General features: G+C 36.2%; 1 protein-coding gene across 1 annotated transcript in view; it reads right to left on the bottom strand.

Annotated features, from left to right (window-relative positions):
* Positions 1 to 22,250, bottom strand: part of LOC129588985 (piezo-type mechanosensitive ion channel component 2-like) — a 33,769-nt gene that overhangs the window by 5,654 nt on the left and 5,865 nt on the right. The window contains 16 exon segments of the mRNA XM_055483424.1: positions 1,452 to 2,056; positions 3,638 to 4,187; positions 5,594 to 6,165; positions 6,904 to 7,047; positions 7,327 to 7,457; positions 8,319 to 8,508; positions 9,136 to 9,550; positions 12,262 to 12,724; positions 14,314 to 14,660; positions 15,186 to 15,541; positions 16,436 to 16,742; positions 17,698 to 17,846; positions 18,703 to 19,041; positions 20,097 to 20,552; positions 21,481 to 21,513; positions 21,729 to 21,902. Of these exon segments, the coding sequence (XP_055339399.1) occupies positions 1,452 to 2,056; positions 3,638 to 4,187; positions 5,594 to 6,165; positions 6,904 to 7,047; positions 7,327 to 7,457; positions 8,319 to 8,508; positions 9,136 to 9,550; positions 12,262 to 12,724; positions 14,314 to 14,660; positions 15,186 to 15,541; positions 16,436 to 16,742; positions 17,698 to 17,846; positions 18,703 to 19,041; positions 20,097 to 20,552; positions 21,481 to 21,513; positions 21,729 to 21,902 (5,231 nt within the window).

Raw genomic sequence — 22,250 nt, 5'->3', positions numbered from 1 at the left:
CGGTATTAAACGACAGTAATTATCCATCTTTTGGCTCAGGTTCTGCATTCTTACACTACAATTATGCAGCAAAAATTATTATCATTGATAAAAAAAAATTAGCCAGAGATTTTAAAAAAAACATTCATTTACAAGTAATTTTCAAATTTACTACATTTTAATCGATGGTAAATGAAGGCGCACAGTCAATATTTGGGCCAGAATTTGCACCCTTACACTACGATTATTCAGCATAATTATTATCATTGATAAAAAATATACATTAGCAAGGGAATTTAAAAATTTGTATTTTACAAGCAATTTTCGAATTTATGCCATTGTTAATCGGTACTAAATGGGAGCCATACGGGCCTGACTCTGCACCCTTACACTACGATTATTCAGCATAATTATTATCATTGATAAAAACATAAATTAGCCAGGGAATTTAAAAACAGTCATTTGACAAGCAATCTTCACATTTAATAAATTTTTATTCAGTGGTAAATGACGACAATCAGCCACCATCTTTAGCCAGATTTCGCACACCCTTACACCACGATTATTCAGCACAGGTATTCTCATCGGTAAAAATATAAAGCAGCACGGGAATTTACAAACATGAATTTTTCAAGCAATTTTCCAATTTAAAGAAATTTTTAAGCGATGCAATGTGACGGCAATCGGTCATCACATGGGCCAGAATTTCCACCCTTACACTACGATTATTCAGAACAATTATTACTACTGAAAAAAAAATTGTTTAACTAAGGAATTTCAAAACATCCCAAGCAAATTTCACATCTAATCGGTAATAAATAAATAAATAGTTTTAATCGGTAATAAATAACGGCAATTCCTGTGACGGATTTTGCACCTTTACACTACGATTTCTCCGTTTTCCATTACTACCTGAGGAAATCTCAAGCAGACATCCTTCTCTAATTCCAAAATAATTACTTATCAATAACAAAGACAAAAAAAACTTTTACCAGAACAAGCTTAGTAAATTCAGCTGCAAGATTAATTCGCAAATTATGTAAAATGCAGTTATCAAAATAAACTCCGTTACCGAAAACTAGAATTCTAAATTCAACAATCAAATAAATAGAATTAATTCAATGATAAGAAATTCAAATAAAATCCATAACAACAAACACGATATAAAATCTCATTAGTAATGGAGTAATAAAAATTTGAAATAAAACTCATTATAGCAGAACTATAACAAAAATGCCATTATCACTAAAAAATACAATGAATTTCTCAGTTTTCACACGCACAACCAACCGATAACATAATAATTCCTATAAATATTATATTACCATAATAATTCTTATAAATAGTAGCAAAATAAAAGCAATAATTACGAATAATCTTGAAATTTTAAAATGAAATCAACAATAAAAAAGCGCAGATAAATACAACTAATAATTCCATAATTAAATGAAATAAAAAAAAAAAACACTTACCCCTTGAAGAGATAGAGGTTGGTATACGTATACCGGTACGTCAGAAAATTCCCCAAAATCCGCGTGGGATACCCGGAGCGAATCTGATACGCGGATAATAAGAAATACACACACTTGACAAAATACCAAATCTGCAACGGCCAACTGCGGATAAACATCCTCCCGGTTTCCTTCGGTAGATAGAAGAAGAACGCCCCGTGCACCGTCAACACCAGCACCAACTGGAACACCAATTTCCCCTTTAAATTCTTCCGCAGATACAGCGCCCGGTCCAGAATCATCAGGCAGAACTGGATGATCAAGATGACGAGAAACGCGGTCGGGACGCGATTCTCCTCGAAATAATCCTTAATGTTGTCTTTTCCCCCGGCGTCGGGTCCGAAGGCCCAGTAACAAGCCACGACGATCATGAAACAGGTGAAATCGCACAGGAAGAGGTACGAGTACACGTTGGTGTTTAAACGGGACGTGTAGTTGTTGACTAACTGGATGTAGCGTTGCCCTTTAGCGTACCAGCGTTTATACCAGGGTAACTGCGATAATTCGGATTTACTCGGTTCGCTCATGCGGATTTCCTTCACCTCCACGTCCGGCGTGAAGACCACCTATTTATTTTAAAAATATTATATTAAAATTATTATATTTAATTAAATCACGAATAGCTTTCTATATTATCGAAAAAATTATTGTTACTATCACTATCCTTCGTTATTTATTAATAAATTAATTAATGATTGTGAAAGTATCAAATATATATAATACTGCAAATATTTCGGTGCATATATTGCATATGCAGGATCCGCTCATGCGGGTTTCTTTCACATCCACGTCCGGCGTGAAGACCACCTAGTTTTTTTACAACGAGGAAACTGTCTTAATGCCCAATTAAATTTTAACAAATTTTTACATTGTATTTTTCGAAACAAATTACACATGGAGTCTGATGCAGAAATAAAATGTCACATGTGGAAATAAAATTCATTATTATCATCATTTTTTGAGAACATATATTATGTTACTGTATTTTAATTGTTGTAAAAACAAATTTTTATATAAAGGAATTTTACTCGTATTTTTCTGAAAAAAGAATAGGAATTTTAACTAAGTAATTCAAGTGCAAATCGGTTAACTAGACCACATAGGAACCGTGGAGAATATGCCATTGTACTACATTCACCCCGTGGCTAGATAGAAATGCTCGACACACATTCGAGGCCACTTTGAAAAAATCCCATTTTAAAATCAAAAATGGACATTTAAAAATTCCACAGTTAATTTACAGCCCCTCCCATCGCCGAAAGCGAAAATTCATCACATACTTACATAAAAATAACCAAGTTAAATAAAATGCAAAAATAACAAATATTCGACTTAAAATGAGGCAAAATCCTAATAATTTATAGCACCTTGCGCTGTTAAAAATACTAATAACATAATATTAAGCCAGAAAACTAAACGAGAAAATTACAAAAAAAGACTTTACAATGAACCGAAAATCCCCATTGATTCCCCAGCTTTGTCAGTGACATCGGCGGCACGCGACGTACTTGGCATAAATGAGAGAATTACAAAATAAATATACATTAAAAAATAAGCTCCCGAAAAATCCCAATCACTTAGCAGCACCCAAAAACATTCTTAAAAAAATAACCAAATTTAATCAATAAAAAAGCCCATTCAATTTACATCGTCCAAAAAATTATAAAAAAATACTACATTTAATCAACAACATTAATAAATGAATCTACATCGCCCTAACAAAATTCTTAAAAAAATACCAATTTTCTCAACATAAAATCGTAATAAATTCACATCGTCCAAACAATTTATCACAAAACACAAATTTAAGCTACAACAAATCCCAATAAATTTAATATACATCGTCCAAAAAAATTATAAAAAATTACTAAATTTACTCTGCAAAAAATCCCAAAAAAATCCTAAAAAATAAATTATTAACTCTTACTGACTGAAAAAATCCCAATCATTTTCAACTGTACAAAAACCTTCTTAAAAATACTAAACTAAATTTAACCTACAAGAAACCGAATTAAATATACCTTCATCGATCCAAAAAATTATAAAAAAATACCAAATTTAATCAATAAAAAATCCCAATAAATTACCAGCATCCAAAAAGAATTCAATACAAAATCCTAAAAAATAAAATAATCATTCTCACTGACCTCGGCGGCATGCGACGTACTGGCCAGCCCCTCGCCGCCCTCCACGGCCTCCTTCTTCTCCTGCTCCTTCTCCTCGCGCGCCGTCCGCCACAATCCCAGACTCTTCAACACCGACCGATGAAAAAACACCACCAACAGCAGCGCCAGATCAAAGCTGGCATAGTGACTGGCCCGCTCCACCCCCAGGATCTTCGGGGGGTACAGGGGGTCGTCCGGATTCCCGTACAGCGGCCAGTTCTGCGGGATAAACGGGAACTGGAAGAAATACTTGACGATGACGCAGAACATGGTGTAGGTGATGATGGCCACCCAGAAGGCCCGCGTGGGGCGGGGGATGGATAAGGAGCCCCACAGGAGGAGCATCAGGGGCAGGGGGAGGCTGAGGACGGTGGCGGAGGTCATTTGCAAGAGGATGATCATGAAATAGGATAATAACTCGCTGCGCGCCATCAACGCGAAGTATGCCGCGATGACGAAGCGCATCAAGACGTTGTGCTGCTGGTGGAATTCCTCTTCGTTACGCCCCGGCAATTCTAAGGTCAACTCCGATCTACGACGAAAATTCAAATAAAAAAAATATAAAAAATAATACAGATAAAAAAAATTGATAAAAAAATAACGCAGATTACTATTAGTATTACTGCATCTAAGACAGTATTGTGGCTAATAAATTTTCAGTACGACACGGTAATTTCAGGGTCCATTTCGATCGGAACGACAATAAAAAAAATAAAAATAAATAGGTTAAAAATTAAAATTAAATTAAATTTAAAATTATTTAAATTTTAAACATGTAGAGCTTAGAAATTATTTCCAGCACATCGTTGATCGTACTAGATTACGCATTTTAATATGATTATTGCCAAAATTAATCAATTCCTCTCTGTAATTAATTAATCGAAATTACTCTGTCATTTCTCCAAACTAACTAAGTACTATGTATTTTACGAGAATATGTGCATTAGAATAATGTTCGCCAGATAAAATTAATTTTATATTAATCCCAGCAAAATATTATTAATCGGTGGTCGGATAACATTGGCGGTTGAATCTCATGAAAAAAAGTAGCTGAGAAATTTCATTAATAGCAAATGAGAGAAAACGCTCATTATGACATCAACACGATCCCAACGCTTAAGAGCCACTCTACTACGTTAGCACCACACTCAACGCGTACTACTGTCGGATCAGCAGGCGAAAACAGCGCGGATTACTGTCGCAATTCCAAAGTGGAAATTTCCCAACATCTTTGAATTTATCAACTTTCATTAAAATTACAACCATCATAATATTAGATTACAATACGCAGTCGGGAAAAAATAGAAAATCTTGTAATAACACCGAAAATAAGCAACAAAGCTCAATTTACGCCACGCCCTTCTGCGGATGCGCAGCACAAAGAAATTAAAGAAACAGAAAAGCATAAAACTAACACAAATTAGCCCGCCTCGCAACGTGCGCACCCAAGGAAAATTTAAAAAAATTTCCAATTAATATGACAGAAATGAAAAGAATAATAAAGAAAAATTAAAAAAATGTGATACAAATATATTAACATTTAGCAACCAGAAAAACTAAAAAACTTTCTAAATATAATATGATATAATAAAAAAATTAATTAGAACAAAATTAAAAATGTGATAAAAATAAAATTATTAACCAGAAAAATTAGAAGAAAATTTCCAAATAATATGATAAAATTAAAAAAAATAACCAGAAAAATTACAAAATGTGATACAAATTAAATTAATAACCAGAAAAAATAAAAACATTTTCCAACTATTATGATAAAAATGAAAAAGAATAATCAGAAGAAATAAAAGAATTATTAGAAAAACTAAAACTACCCCCCGTCTACCGCTCGGCGCGCAGTCCGGGAAAATCGGGAAAAAAAATCCAAATTAAATTAATGAAACGCAATAAAAATCATTTAAAATTACAACAAGCCCCGCCTACCGTTGGGAACGCAATCCCGGCTTGCCCAGCGCCACCTTCTCCACGGTCTCGATGGCGGCGTCCACCTCCTCGGGATTATCCACGGGCGTGGCGGCCACCCCGGCCACCCGGTCAAAATACTCGCGGACCTTCTGCACATAAAACTTCTTCATCCGCCGCTTCTCCGTCCGCAGCTTATCCGCCACAAACCGGAAATCCTTGCTAATCTTATTCAGTCTAACATTCAGCTCATCGATACTCCGGGTAATGAACATCTTGGCGAAGATGGTCACGTGGTACGCCTTCTCCCACACACTACTCGGCGCCTCGGGCTCCACGAAGATGTTGGCGTTGCTCGGGGCGTCGGGGATCTCGTCCAGCGCGTGCGCCAGGAGGACGGCGTCCGTGTCGCTGATGGAGCGCGGGAGACGGCCGGGTTCCAGCGGGGAGTCGTCGTCGTGCTCGTGGAGGTTGGTTAACGAGTGCACCGGGGAGAGGTGGACCGTGGGGAGGGTCGGGGCGGAGGTGGGGGCGGCGGTCATCTCCGTGCCGACGGAGGGCAGCCGCGCGCGCTCGCTGCTCAGGGTGTTGCGCTGCAAATTATTTTTTATTCAATTTTTTTATGGGAAAAATACCAAATTAAATAACTAATTAACTCTCAGGCTGTTGCGCTGCAAATATGTTTTTTATTCAATTTTTTTATGGGAAAAATACCAAATTAAATAACAAATTAATTCTCAGGCTGTTGCGCTGCAAATATGTTTTTATCCAATTATCTTATGGAAAAATATAGAAATCAATAACAGGATTAATTTTTATGCTGCTCTGCGTTGAAAATAATTTTCTATTCAATTTTCTTATAGAAAAAATATTAAAATAATAACAGTATTGATTTTCATGCGGCTGCGCTGAAAATGACCGTTTATAAAAATTTTCTTTTAGGAAAAATATAAAAGACATAAAAATAAATAACCGTATTAATTTTCAGGCAGCTGCGCTGAAAACAACCATTTATACAATTTGTATAGGGAAAAAGAACAAAAAGTTAACATAAATGTAAGTGATAAGAAAGGAAAGAAAAATCAGCACAAAAATAAAAAAAACAATGCCAGGTAATAATAAAAGGAAAATAAACATCACGTAATTCTAAAAATAAACAAAAACGCAAAATAAACATCACGTAATTCCTTACAGCAGAGAAACATCAACAAGTAATAGCCGCAGTAAAGAAATAAAATATCATTCAGTTTTTTACAAAAAAAAATAAATTAAAAAGTTACAACCAAAAAAAATATAATAAGAAAAACATTTCATTCAGTTAACTGGCTTACGCGTTGATTGAGATGCAGGAGGGAGTTGCGCTGCTGCGGACTGGCGAATTCGCTGCCGCGCTCCGACTCCGTGCGTTCACTGACCACTTTAATATCGTGCACCACGTTCTTGATGTTGTCCATCATCACCGCGTAATTCAGCATCTACACACACGCACCAACAACACTCAGTAAATTTATGGGAATAAAAATGCAAAAACTAACGAATTTCCAAAAAAATCATGGAACCTCTAAACGATCAAAGTTTTTTAATTACAGATTAATTCGGGAAATTAGTCTTACCAGTATGGCAATAAAAGAATTTAAATAAATATTAATTAAAAAAATAAAAACAACTTTAATTAATATTAAATAAAATACAGTTAATTTTTAAAAATAAAATTATCGCAGCAATAAATAAAAAAATCTGAGAAAAAACTGCACCTGCAGGGGATCGGGTCCGGTGGGTTGGGCGGGATCGTTATCCTCTTCGGGCGGCCGCGACGGCGCCAGATTAATGTCATCCTCATCGGAATCCGAATCCTCGAACATGTAGTAATCTCCGGACCGTGTCGCTATACAGAGAAATTCTCGTTGACCATTATAATTTTATTTCGTTAACCACCAGTCCACCATCACACACGAGAAAACACCAAGTAGAGTATGCGCCAACCACAATAAATTATGAATATCAAGGATGACCTTGTTCAACTTGTCGCAAAATAAGAGAGACTTTCTCTCCCTGCGAAAACCAAATTCTACAGTTTCAATCCGAATTTATTAAATATAAATCCGGAATTTATTAAATAGACATTTTGAACTTCTGAAATACAACTACAATTATTGAATTTATTAAATTTAAAATTTATTTAATATAAATACGATTCTTAAATTGATTTAACAGAAAATAAGTGCTGTAAATTTAATCCGACGAACAGCTGTCGTAGCACAAACTGCGACATACAAAGTCCGCTAGTGTAACGGAACGCGAGATTATAGCCGCTGTACTACAATCACAGTGCATTTAGAATAAATAAATTACAACCAAATGTAAACCACAACACCATGTTCATGTAATTTCGCATTAATTACACTATGGAATCGACTAATTTAATTTGTGCAATTAATCAGCATAACCAGCGAATCTACTAATTTATTAAATCAGCGAATTTCATAGTATACACAAATTAATACACCCAGATTCTTAATTTCCTCCGCATCTGGCAGTCTGCCAACCGACATACAAACCAAATGTAATATGTTTTATTTTTTTCGTTTTTAATTTTTTTTTAATTTTTTACGCTTTCTCCTTATTATTTGTATTCAAAAAAAATTGATTATTTCTAAAAACGAATTTGTGGAGTCACTCCACAGCGGTCAAGCACAGAAAATTCATACAAAATAATGTCCAATGCATTAAATTTTGCCTGACTCACTCTGGTAGTGCTCCTCGAAATTGGGATCCTTGGGCGTGCCCAGCACCTCAATGGGGACCACCACCGGCAGCGCCGGCTCCACGGTGCCTTTAAAGCGTTTCTGTCGCTCGCGGATGCGTTCCACTTTGCGGCGAATCTTCTCCATCACCTTACACTCATCCTCCTTCTGCTTATTCGTGTAATCTTGCACCTACATGTTCCATCCCATTAGCCAGTTTATAATCAAAACGACAAAACTCCCTTTTCCATCCATAACGATTGTATGTTACAGCGTTATGAAAACTAAACCACATAATAAAATTCAAATTCTGTAACAAACGTACGATTTATTCATGGACTAGAGCTTTTATCAATTACAGTATTCGCGAATTACAGTATTCGCTTCAATTTTTTCTAACTAAACCCACAGGATTTTCTTGATTAACAACATGCGGAATTAATTTGTTAAATTTGATTGTTACTGTGATCTGCAATAACTAAGGTCATCCAATTTAATTTCGAAATAAGTGATAAATTCGGCGGCTGTAATTAATCAGCGCGGAATTACATTAATAAATTCCATTTTTTACGGATTAAATTGCCGGTTTGATTTCCAATAAAAAAGCTTACTGGTACTATTTTCTTTATTTATTTCTGCAAAGTTGTAAGTGAATTTTTCGTAAAATATTCCTAACATTTGTACCAAATTATGAATCATTTATTTAATTAAAATACGAAATTTAGCAATTATTCATCATACTAAATTGTAAATATTCCTAACACACGTATTATCATTCATTTATTTATTAAAATTATCACTTATTTAAATATTTATTACCTGGCCGTTAATCAGTTCCGCACCGCGACTGGCCAACGCCGACTGCACTTTATGCTCCAGCACCACCCACTGGAAGTACCAGCTGGAGAAGATGCGTTTCTGCAGCAGCAAAAACACGAAGACCACGGCGTCCAGGACCAGGCCGGCGTCGCCGGTGGTGGCGCCGCACACCGCGCTATCCCCGGCAATACCGCTGACCACCGCGCCGCTTTTCTCCAGGGGCAGCGCGACGGCGGCGGCGGCGGACTTAACGACCGTCGGGCCGCCGTCGGCGAAGCGCAGACAGGCGATCCCGAATAACTGGATTACCCAGCAGTTCTTTTGCTGTAAACCGGCGAGGTGGACACATCCCACGCCCTGTAGGACGCATTTGAGCAGGATGATCAGGACGTTACCCGTGAGGAAAATGTTCCACCTGTTTACGATAAAAAATTGTAATTAATTTCATATTTTTCGAATTAAATTGTATATTCCAGTTTAATCTTTTTATTTAATTAAATTTTATTTCCAGACGAATGTGGTTTTTGAGCAGGATGATCAGGACGTTACCGGTGAGGAAAATGTTCCACCTGTTTATGGCAGAAAAATTGTAGATAATTTTAATTTGCTCTGATTAATCTGGGTCTTCAAGTTTCCAGTTTATTTTAAAATCCAGTTTAATTTTTCATAATATATTTTGCTTCCAAATGATCTTTCAAAATTAAATTTTATTTTCCAAAAATTTTAATGCATTATTCTAGTAAAAATGTTCTAATTATCTTCCATTTTCCAGTTATTTTAATTTTTGTAATAAATTTTGTTTTCCAACTGATTTTTTTAAAACGACATTTTATTTTCCATTATATTTAGAATTGTTTTCTGATAACGTTTTATTTTTCAATTATATTATTTTTTACCGAAATTTTTCCACCTGCAAGAGTCAGATGCAGTATTTTCAGTTTTAGAGAAAAGTATGTAGTGCAGTGGCCGAATTGATGCGTCGATCAAAAACAGATGCTATGTGTGATGTTATGCAGTTATAAGACCGAACGTCGCAACAGCGACATTGTAAATAACTGTACATATATTTTTTCCATAAATGTGACACCAAAAAAATATTAAAAAATGTCGGCGCTTAGAAAAAACCGATTACTAAGCCTAAAATATTGTGGCAGTGAAGGAAACAAAAAAATCGAACATAGTTTGTGAATTCAAATTTCCGTCTGCATTTTAACATTAAAATTAAACAAAATTCCCGTTCGGCAGTTTTAAATAATGACCACTTTCAACTGCAGATATCGTTATTTGATTTTAAAATTGATTTACGTTTTTATTCTACCAGATTTTTTTTCCTTGCTATTCCTTGTCAGGTGTTTACTACTGATTTAAAAGACAACGAAAAGCGATAAAAATATTATTAGCACATTGTTCATCGTTCAAAAACAGGTCAGAAATTATACACCTACTCAGAAAAACAGGTTAAATCCAATTATTAATTCCTACCCGGAAAAAATGCAAAACCCCATTCATGCAGTAAACCATTCGGCTGAAAAAGTTTTAAAAATTCGTTACATCGTGCAGCTTGATTGGCTTTGTTGTTGGCTTCGTGCAGCTTGATTGGCTTCGTTGCCGCAGCCTTCGAAATTTACGGACCTTTTGGAGATGGTACTAAAAAGCTAGTGGAAACGGTTGGAAACGGTATTGCGGCTTCAACTGGCCAAAAGCGGGCGAAAGAGTTTTTTAAACAGCGAATATCTATGCAAATACAACGGGGAAACGCGATTTGTGTAATGGGTACGATCCCCGACCAGGATAGCATAGAGGAAGTGTTTCTTTTGTAAATGCCGTTTTGTTCTGGTGCATAGTTTGCACTCGTACCACGATACTTATTAAAGGTTCAATTTGTTGTTAAAATGCAAGCAATCAATGAAAAATAACGAAAACTAAAATTTCTAGCCAAAATACAATTTTCACGAAAAATACAATTCTAACATTTTATTGAAAATTATTCAGCTGTATTTCAAGACTAACTGCCCGAAAAGTCTTCAGAAAATTCCAACGATTTCGACTAGCCGCTGCACTACGATGGATGACAGCAGTAAGCATTAAGCACGCTCAATGCCAAACAACGTAATAGCCGGTTTGATCGCTTGATAAATTTTATTATTAATATTTATTCAGGATTTACTGTTTGCCATGTTATTTATTACTCTCAAACAGAAACTGTTACAGCAATGGCAAATCAGTTTACGAAATCACATACTAAAATAAATAAGTTTTCAAAAAAATTCCTCCAAATAATTCGACAATTTTTGTTGTGAAAAAAATAAAAGAAAAATTATAAAAACCATACCCAAACAATTTGCCGAAAAACTTATTTGGACGATATTCTTTATCACAATACAGCTACTTGATTGAAGACGAGTAGAACCCAATGAACGGCCCATACACTACGATTTCTGACGATCTATAGCACATTCACTGGCACAACAATGCGTTTGGATCGTTGATATAAGTAGTCTTTTATAAATTATGCAAATTTTTTTAGTAATTTCGGCTGTGTAGTAAAAACGATTGATTTGCGGTAGCTATTTTCGGAAAATTATTTATTTCAAAGGAAATGTATAAACACATTTTTGAGGGCAGCAGCAATAACTATTTTCAATTTTGTCCCGTACTCAACAGCAGCAGAAGATGATTCCTATGTGAAATAGCCATGGTCCTGGTTTCTCTAATTTAGATAATTTTGTTGCCCAAAATTTTAACACAATTATTGAGAAAAAAACTTTCGAAATTCTGATCCAGTCAGATTATTATTTTTCATATTTTGCAAATCTTTTTCTTTACCGCTGTGGACTGATAGTGTTAGCCGGGACTCAAACAGCCACTGCACTACGCTTACTCAACAGAGTCAACATAATACTGCACTTACTGCAGAATAATCCGTTTGATCCTTAATAAAATTATTTTATCAATAACACTCACTATTCTAATCTAATGCTGTTCTATTTTGTTATTATTATTATTGTTATTAGTATTCTATTTTATTATTGTTTCTTAACATAAATTTTGCTATGGCATTTAAAAATGCAGGTATGTAAAAAATAAAAATTTCAAAAAATAAGAAACCACAACAATATAACTTACTGGCGCATAATCCGTTTGATCGGCTTGCGGAAGAACTCGTTCCCGTGCCAGAGGAAGAAGAAGCACCCGCACAGATACATAAAACACAGCATGGAAATCCGGCTGGTCCCCGCGATGAACACCACGGCCAGCGTCACCCAGTACATGAAATTGAACGTGAACACCTTCAGCACGTCCAGATACGATGTCGTGTACGTCATAAAATCCGGCACGGGATTTTCGAAGATCTTCCGGTATTTCCCCGAGCGAATGATATTCTCGTTACTCCCGCCTTCGTACTGCTCACTGGCGTACACCGCTTCCAGATTAAACACCCGCCACTGACAGCACGCGAATAATAACTGGAAAAAATCCCCGATTAAGATGCTGGCTTTCGGGGCGAAGAAGGCGTCGGGCAGGTACAGCCACTGGATTAATTCCGCCGTGAAGATCTTGGTGGCATCCAGCCGATCCCAGGGATACGCTGAAAAAAAGGGCAAAATATATTTCATAAAAATATTATTGGGTATATTTTTTAATCCAATGGAGGCGTTAAAAAAAGGGCAAATTACTGTATATTTCCATAAAAATATTTTTGTACATATTTTTCGATCCCACGGATACGATAAAAGAAGGGAAATTATATTTCATAAAAATATTATAGTGTATATTTTTTATCCCATGGAGGCGTTAAAAAAAGGGCAAAATATATTTCATAAAAATATTTTTGTGTATATTTTTTGATCCCATGAAGGCATTAAAAAAAGGGCAAATCATATTTCATAAAAAATATATTATCGTGTAAATCGTTGTTCCGCATTTTAAATCAAAAATTCCAGTCTAAGTCTACTGAGGAAATTAATATTTAAATTTTACTGTCAGTGTAAATTATTACTGCGTTTCGTTCGATCCCGTGGAGCTCCACACAGCGTGCAAAATTTCCCCATTGCTATTCATAAAAATTTTGCCGATCCCAGCATGATTTTTCTAATAAATCAAATAATGTGCTAACAATTCGTACGAAGCAATAATACTGAAAATTCATTAATAGTGTGACTCATTATTGAATCGATTTCCATCCCTTGTATCCGCTACGCATGGACGAAAACGTCAAATTATTTAATCAAAAAATATTATCCGTTAAATTAATATTCCCCAATTAAATTAAATACGTTAGAAAAATGAAATACAATTAAATCAGAAACGCTAATTAAATTAAACAGTTTTTTTGTGAATTGTTCAAGTAGATTACCGGAATAGTAGTCTAAGACTCTCAAGTCGTGGTTGTAATTTTCACACACGAGATTGTAGTGCAGAGGCGTCAATCATCAGCCGCCTTCTCAAAGTTGTCTCATATAGCGCGCCTTTAGACACGTTTTCATACCGTTTTCACTGGTTAAATTGAATTTTAAAATAATTCATTTTTCTTAAATTCAAATTTCATTTCAGATCACTGCAAAATCAAGCCGAGCTTCGTACAATTCATAAAAAAAAATCAATTTTTAAAAGACTACTGTACTTAACTGAAAGCCAAAAATAAGAACTTGGAAAACACTGTTCCTTGTTCGGAACAGCAATAATATTCCAGAAATAAACTGAATACGTTAGAAAAAGTAAATACAATCAAATTAGAAACGCTAATTAAATTAAATAGTCTTTTTTTGTAAATTCTTCAAGTAGATTACCGGAATAGTAGTCTAAAACTCTCAAGTCGAGGTTGTAATTTTCTAACACCAGATTGTAGTGCAGAGGCGTAAATCGACAACCGCCATTTCTATTATAACACGCCTCAAGAATCAAGACACGTTTTCATATTGTTTTCGCCGGTTAAACTGATTTCAAGTTTCAAAAAAATTTCTCTTTTTATAATTTCAAATTTCATTTCCTTTCAGATCGCTGCAAAATCAAGTCGAGCTTCGCACAACTGATAAAAAACTGAATTTTTTAAATAATTACTTAATACAAAATCGAAAATACTGTTTCCTTGTTTCGCAAAGCAAAAATATTGCGAAAATAAAATCAAAAAAATTTATTTGTCAGAATTTTATTTCATTTCAGACGGGTTCTACGTACTGATGCACAATCCGCGCGGAATACCCAGCACCAGCAGATACTGCAACGGCAGCAGCAGCCCGAGGACGACGACGTACACCCCCCAGATTTTGGCCAACGCGCGCCGGCTGAGCATGAACATGATGAGGAGGAGGATGCCGTACATGACGGCGAACACGTCCAGCCGGGTGCACATATTGATCACCATCGTCACGAAGCAGATCTCCAGGCCGAACCGGTAGAAGCCGTAGTTCCATAGGTACTGGATGCACGACACGAGACCCACGTCCGCGTCCTTCCGCTCCACCCCCGGGAAGACGATCCCCGGTTTCGGCAGCTGGTTCACCGGGATCGACTCCGCGAAATACCTATTTTTGCACAATAATCACACCACCACCCGAAATTTTTATTAAAAATCAGGAAAAAATAACAAGTAATTTTCTTCGGTTTTTATTTTACTTTTGATCGCAGTTTTCTTTATTTTTTTAAATTGATTCATTTAAATATATTCATACTAATTACGCCCAAACAGCAGATTATTGGTAAAATCATGCATGAATAAACAAAAAACAGGACGGAATTTTTCGTATTTTGTTCGCAATATTCATATAAGCGACCACGACTTAGTAAATTAACATCAAATGAAAAATTTATAAATTAAATCAAATAATATTCTTTAAAACAATATCAGCCAGCCATTCTTTTTTAAAAACTCTGGATGCACAAAGCGTAAAATTAATTAGTAATCAAAACTGCACGAAAGAATCACTAAATTCAAAAAAAAATGCTGAATTAAATCAAAAAAGCCGAAATTAAATGTCAGTACTATTCCATCGATAACAAAACTTATTTTCATTAATTACTGTAACGTCGGTAATTTTTTTTCCGCTTACCGATGGCGCTGCACGATGATCGCCCGCAGCGTGACGATCAAAATGACGGAAATATACACCCGCAGTTCGTGCGCGATGTCCGGCACCTTACGGAAGCCGACCCAGTCGTTGTCGGTGCGGTTGAAGTTGGAGGCGTTCAACCAGGTGCAGTTGGCGGAGAAGTTCTCCTCTTTGACCATGCGCAGCTGGTAGATCATCTTGACGATGACCAGGACCGCGGCGATCCCGCTGGAGCTCTGCGCCACCACCGCCACGCCGTTATACGCCATCAGCGAGATGGCCACCAGCAGGATGAAGATCAGATTGATCGCCGACACGTCCAGCACCGCCGCCAGAAAGATGGTAAACAGACACACCTAATGTCACAGAAGAAAATTACTCCCCTGCTTTTTTTTAGTGAATTCATTTTTTTCCACTGATTTCACCAATTTCTTTTTCACTCCATTCTTTTTCGCTGAATTTTTACGGAATTCGTGCAGCATAATTATGAGCAGTAGAACTTTTATTTTCGCAAAATTAAAAAAAAGATAACTACAATTTCCACTAAGATTTTGTTCAAAAATATAACAGCCGAATAAAGAAAATACTGAAAATGTAATCAGAAAAAAAATATCAAAACTCGTAGAACGAATTTCCGATAATAATTCAGTAAAAAAAACCGGCATTTAACGACAACTGGCCAACTAGTGTGATTAACGTAATTGCAGCGTACACGAAACATTGTGATTAAACGTAGTGTAAGGGCGGCTTACTGTGTTCTTGGACCACCTCTCAACTTTGTGAATATTTACTGGAAAACAGAAAATTAATTATCTAGTTTTTTCTTAGCAAAAGAAAGGATGAAAATGCAATAAAAAAAACCACTCTAAGTTACCTGGAATTTAAAACAAACCATACATTATAATATCATAAAGAACACATTTTCCCGAAAACATCCAAACAATACACAATGATAAAAAATACTACTATTGCAGCGCCCATCAGACCCCATCTGATATAGCGACGAAGCGTGGCACACACTGGCAACAACCTCCGTTTTCATATCAGCAAAGTAGCGCATACAACGCATACTAACGCAAAGAAAGCAATGACGAATATTCGCATATTTTTTATTATTATTATTTATTAATATTATATTTACTATTATTATTTACTCGTTTTATTCTATTTCTGATTGCTAATTTTTTTATTATTTGTTTATTATTATTACTATTATTGTTAATAAATTCTCTTCTTGCTGGGCGTTTTACCTTGAGGATGTGGATCTCGAGGAGGCGCCAAGAGAATTCCAGCAGTAAATGGCCCCAGCGGTAGACGAACTGGACGCAGCGCAGGAAGAAGCCCGAGGGTTTGGCCATGTCGGTGGACTGGTTCTCGATCTGGAAGGAGGGCAGCTTGTACTGGCCGTCCTGCTTGCTGGTGATGTGGAGAAAATGTTTGTGGAAGTAGTGCAGTTGTAAAATGCACAGGATGAGGAAGGCTGTCGGCGTCAGTAAGCCCACCACCAGCGCGCCCTTATCGAACTCGTTGTACTTCTCCAGACCGAAATCCGCCAATCTGCAACCGACCCGCGAAATGTATGCCATATTTCAACTTATTTATTTTCTCATTTTTTTTATTTTTCAAATTTATGCAAGATTTCAATTTATTTATTTCTCAAATTTACGCAATATTTCAATAAATTTAGTAACTATTTTATTTATTATTTATTTTTTCATATTTCAGTTTTTAAATGAACGCCACATGTATGCAGTAATTTATTTCACCAGAATTTCCCATTTTAGTTCAACTGATAAAGTTTTTCTGGATTTTGTAAATTTCTTGCAGTCAGAAATTCCCGGTTACCCCAACTGTAAAATTTTATGCTAATCAGAATTTTTTATTCCTGCTGCATATTTTGTTTACCGTAATATTTTATTTTTCCATAATTTCAAACTCTGTAAAAATTATTGCACCAAAAATTTTGTTCTACTTCAGCTTAATTTTACTCCACGCTATTCATCACAAAATTTAACCTCATTTCAACTCGGCCGAAACTGTTTAACATTTTACCAAAAAAATTCCCGTTTTATTTTTCATAATATTTATTGTATTTCAATCAAAAAATTCAGTAATATTCCTGCAGTTTTATTGTAATATATCTCCTCACAAAATCCCTTTTGCTTCCAGCGGATATAACTGCTTGATATTTCGCCAAAATTCCGTTTTCATTTTACACAAGTTGTATCCGAAATTCAGTACTGTTCCATCATCGTTGATTTTAGTCCGTTCAACATTTATCGGAATAACGTAGTGCAGTGGCAAACCAAACTCTTCTGTAACTATCACTTCACCCGGTACTAACTAAAGAAACTCTAATATCAAAATTTATCCAACCTTTTTGCTAAAATTTCAGGAAACTACTGCACAACCGAAATTTTAAATTTTATTTCAAGTTGAGAATAAAATCGACAAATACAATGTTGAAAATTATCGCGCACGTAAAATAAATTCTTATAAGGTCAGCACTTACGTTTCCGGTGAAAGGCGCGTGAAATTCTGCCAGTATTCCGGGAAATGTTTGAACTGGTAGGTGTAGATGAGCAGCAGCACCACCATCGAGTAGAAGATCACCGTCACCCAGAACACGTACAGCATCTTCCGCCACACCGTGTACGACACCTGTCAAAATACAACTGGACTGGCGACCAAATAAAAATCGAATAAAATCGCAACCGCATCAACTTTTTATTCAAGAATCTTATAATTTTCTAAAATTATTTTCATACTGCTGAATTATTCAGTTATAATTTACCGAAACGGGGTACGGGAAATAAAATGCAACTGGCAATACAATTAGCGTGTCCATGCCAGAAAACGACAACGGCTTAATTAAACCTGAATTTGGATTAAGTACAAAATTTATGAACTGTGAAACAATACTAACACCTGGGATAAATCGATTAAATCACAATAATCACAACTCAAAAATTTTAATTTTAAACTGCTGTCAAAAGCATTTCTAGAACGTTCTGACCGCAGTGGGGATTGCGGAAATAGCGCCCGCTTTCCCGTATTTTCGTATCGCTCAAAGTTTTATAACGATAGATAGCACAACGCATTAACCACAAAATAAATCAGCAATTTCTGAACACAAACATTGTGATGTATTTTGACAGCACATAGCCAATTTCTCTATGCTGTACTACTAATATTGCAATAGCGTAGTGTAGTGTCACAATGGCGTCTCGCTGTGTGCGATTTACTGTAGCTAAACTCGCTACTGATTGCAAAATGCTCGTAATAAATACAGTTATAATGTTGATCTTTTACGTTAAGTATATTTTTTTATTTTACATGAATTTAATACTGTCATGTATATTCAAACTAAAAACAAGCGTCACGAATTAACTGCACACTGAAAATAATTACAGAAAATATTCCAGTAATAAAAAGAAAACACTTATAAAAAATTGAGGACTGTAAAAATAATTATAAAATACTTTGTAAAATTGTTTTTTGCTGAATTCTTAATTACCTGCAGCATGACGACGAAGCAGAGGAGAAGGGCCATGTAGACGATGCGGTAGATGACCACCTTGCCCTGCATGCTGATCAGCAGCAGCATGGCGCAGCACAGCGCGATCCAGAACTTGATCATGAGGATGCGGATGCTGCGGCCGATCAGGCGCAGCCAGTTGTGCGTCCCCGGGTCCAGCAGCGCGTAGTCCGACACCGGCGAGGCGATGCTGGCGTTCTGCGCCGTCACGTCGTCCAGGTTGACGCCGTAACCGCTCTCCTCCGACGCCGACTGCGCCGCTTGCCGTTCGCGCATAAACAGGCGGAGCGTCGTCCAGAAGAAGAACGTGAACATGGACTACCCACCGACAGAAAAACATTTGGGTAAAAAAATACAGAACAATCCAGAAAAATATTTACTAGTAAAAAATACAAGAAAACATTATAATATTCACCAGCCAAATGCAAAATAATTAAAAAACGAAAAATCAATTAGAATCAATGGAAGACGATTAAATAAAAATATTAAATAAAATGAGGGTTGTCCAGAAAAAGAAGGTGAACATGGACCACACACCGGCAGAAAAACAAATTCGTTAAAAGATACAGGAAAATCCCGATTAAAAGTATTTATCAGCGACAAATACAAGACAACAGTAAAAATATTCACCAGCCAAATCTAGAATAAGTACCGACAAAAAATCAAGTAAAATCAATCGAAAACGAATAAATGAAAATATTTAATGAAATAAAGGTTGCCCAGAAAAAGAAGGTGAACATGGACTACACATCGATACATCGTCAGTATCAACAAAAAATAAAAACAGTAAATTCAAAAAAAAACGCAAGTAAAATAAAGAATAAATTAAAAATTAATTTTACATGCAGAAGAATTTTATAATCGAAAATAACGAGAATAAAGTCAAGAATAAAACATTCAGGTTGGCCCATTAACAACACTAAACGGAAATCCAAATTGTAGGAAAAATCCTTTCCTCAAATAATAGTCCAAAAACATATAACACGGATTAAAAAAATGACAAATTAAATCTAAATAAAAAATCAACTGCAAAATTTACAAACAGGAAATTAACCGGAAATAAATCTGCAAAAATTGAAACAAGAACACACCCCACACAGACAAACTTAATTCGGCAAAACAATTATCAAAAATAATAATGTATCAAAATAAAATGAACCGAAACAGAGAACAATCGTTTGGATCGAAAACATTTTTTAAAAAAATAAAATCGTTACATAATATTTCAGATTAAAACCGAAGATTAAAATGCCAAAATTACAACCATAATTGAAATAACACAAAATATCTTGCCATAACTGAAAAAAAATAATCTACTAGAAAATTATACCCAAAATTTAATTAAGAAAACCGACCACAGAAAATCTCCGTACCCTTATGGCCAGATCGAACACGGGATTATCACTGCGATCAAACCCAATAGCCTTGAAATCCACGTAACTCCGCGCCTCAATACTGTTGATCTCCTTGGAAATATCCAGACTGAACACGAACTGCGCCATCAGCAGAATCTCCGCGTACAGCGTATACACCGGGGATAATTTCAGACAAAAATCCCGCGACGACGGCATCAGCCACAGGAAGATGGCGCACAGCAGGAAGACGAAGGTCATCCAGGAATGGTAGATGACGGACCAGGACATCATGGCGATCAGGGACATGATGTAGGACTGCTTGACGAACACCCGCCCCAGGTACTGCAGCACCATGCGGATGCGGTAGTGGTGCATCGAGGTCTCCGAGTGCGGCGACGGCGGCAACGCCTCGATGGTCACCGCCTCGCGGGCCGCGTTGAAGGACACCGGCCGGCCCGCCGCCGGATGCAGGAGCTGTTAATATAGAGCGTCAATAAATTTACCGGGATTTTTTTCCAATAAATATCCTATTTTTTTTAATAAACTGCGGCCAATTTATTTTTCAACGGCGCTGCGTACAAACATTTTTAAAAAATAAAATCTGCCCAGATTAATTTTCTTCCAATGAACACCTATTTTGTAAAGATTTTTTAATAAAATGCGGCAGATATATTTTTCAGCGGCGCGGCGTAGCATAAATTTAACAAAATGCAATGTGTCGAGATTAAATAAGTTCGCTTGTTTACAGTCCGCTAACTGCCAACAGCAACTATGAAATAAGCAAAAATATTTATCCAAAAATATTCGCTCTTGTGAAGCAGCAAAATAAACGGCAAAAGGAGAATGCCAGCAGCCACTTATTCAACGAAATCAAATTAAAACTTAGTACAATTTCCACGCCATGTCCAATGCGCCAGTACGTGGCCCAATAAGGAAAATACCAGATCAAAATACTAATAAATACCGAAATAAATCAAGTAAACAATATTACACTATTAGTAAAATGAATAACAACTAAATAAGGATAAAAAAACAATTAATTTTAATGTTCGCTAAATTAAATAAGACAACTACGTTAGCAAACCGCAGCACCACAACCTAGACATAATATGAAAAAAAAATTAAAGAAAACCAATTTTAAATCTTACGCTATCGAGCTTACTAAAAAAAAATACCAGAAGAACTTATAAAATATTAAACTGAAACATAATAACTTAAATCGAAGACTACATCACTAGTACTAAAATAAACCTAAGAATACGAAACAAAATAATTCGCGAATAAATTAGAAATAATGGAGCGCTTCACCGGCATTCTTATGCAAGAAAAAATTAGTTAACAAGCGTTAAGGGCGGGCATTTAGCAGTCAGTCGAAACTTAAATCATCCCTGTGTGCACATACAGGAATATCCTCAGCCGCCCAGATGGAAAAGGTCTGTAGGGAAGAGAAGCAAAAAAGAGGCACCATGCGGCAGAAATTCGGCGGTTAATTGATTAATGCGTACATTTTTTTCATTTCTTGATTCTACCACAACACTCAAACACGCACAAACACTCCAGCGACGCGACACACCACACGGCACACCACACAGCCCCATAGCCCGGGAGAAAAGACAGGAAGAGGGAAGAAAGAGGGGAAAGAACACTCACATGAGGGGGCAGCCGGGCCCCCGTGGGGTCTGGACGCGGATTAGCGACAATGACACTCTCCACGCCACTGACACCCCCGCCACCGCCCCCCGAGGAGGACGCACTCCGCACCAGCCGCGATCTTACCCGGTACTGCGTGAAGGGATTCCGGATGCGCTGCAATGCATACAACCCCTTCAAAAACACACAAAACAAAACACACCATCACGCACCGTCAACAACATCCTTCCTTTTACCGATACACAATTAAATTTTAAAAAACTAACTTAAGTAAAAACATTTCAAATCCCCTCTTGAGATATCTGCGTTAAGGGAATAAGAAATTTAAAAAAAACATAACCTAACAATAAGTAAAAAAATTCCAAATCGAGATATGTACGTTAAGGGAAAAATTAATTTATTTTCTATAATTTACCAAACAAAAGTATACCAAAATTAGCACTACAATTTTTACAAATAAGGAAATCAAAACATCGTTTTATTCGTCTGATTTAAATATCGCCGATGGAGCTTGACTACTGT

This window comes from Paramacrobiotus metropolitanus, unplaced genomic scaffold (genome assembly GCF_019649055.1).
Source record: "Paramacrobiotus metropolitanus isolate TYO unplaced genomic scaffold, Prichtersi_v1.0 Parri_scaffold0000032, whole genome shotgun sequence".
Taxonomy (NCBI): Eukaryota; Metazoa; Tardigrada; class Eutardigrada; order Parachela; family Macrobiotidae; genus Paramacrobiotus; species Paramacrobiotus metropolitanus.
Note: the sequence above shows the minus strand (reverse complement) of the source record. Positions and strands in the feature narration are given on the sequence as shown.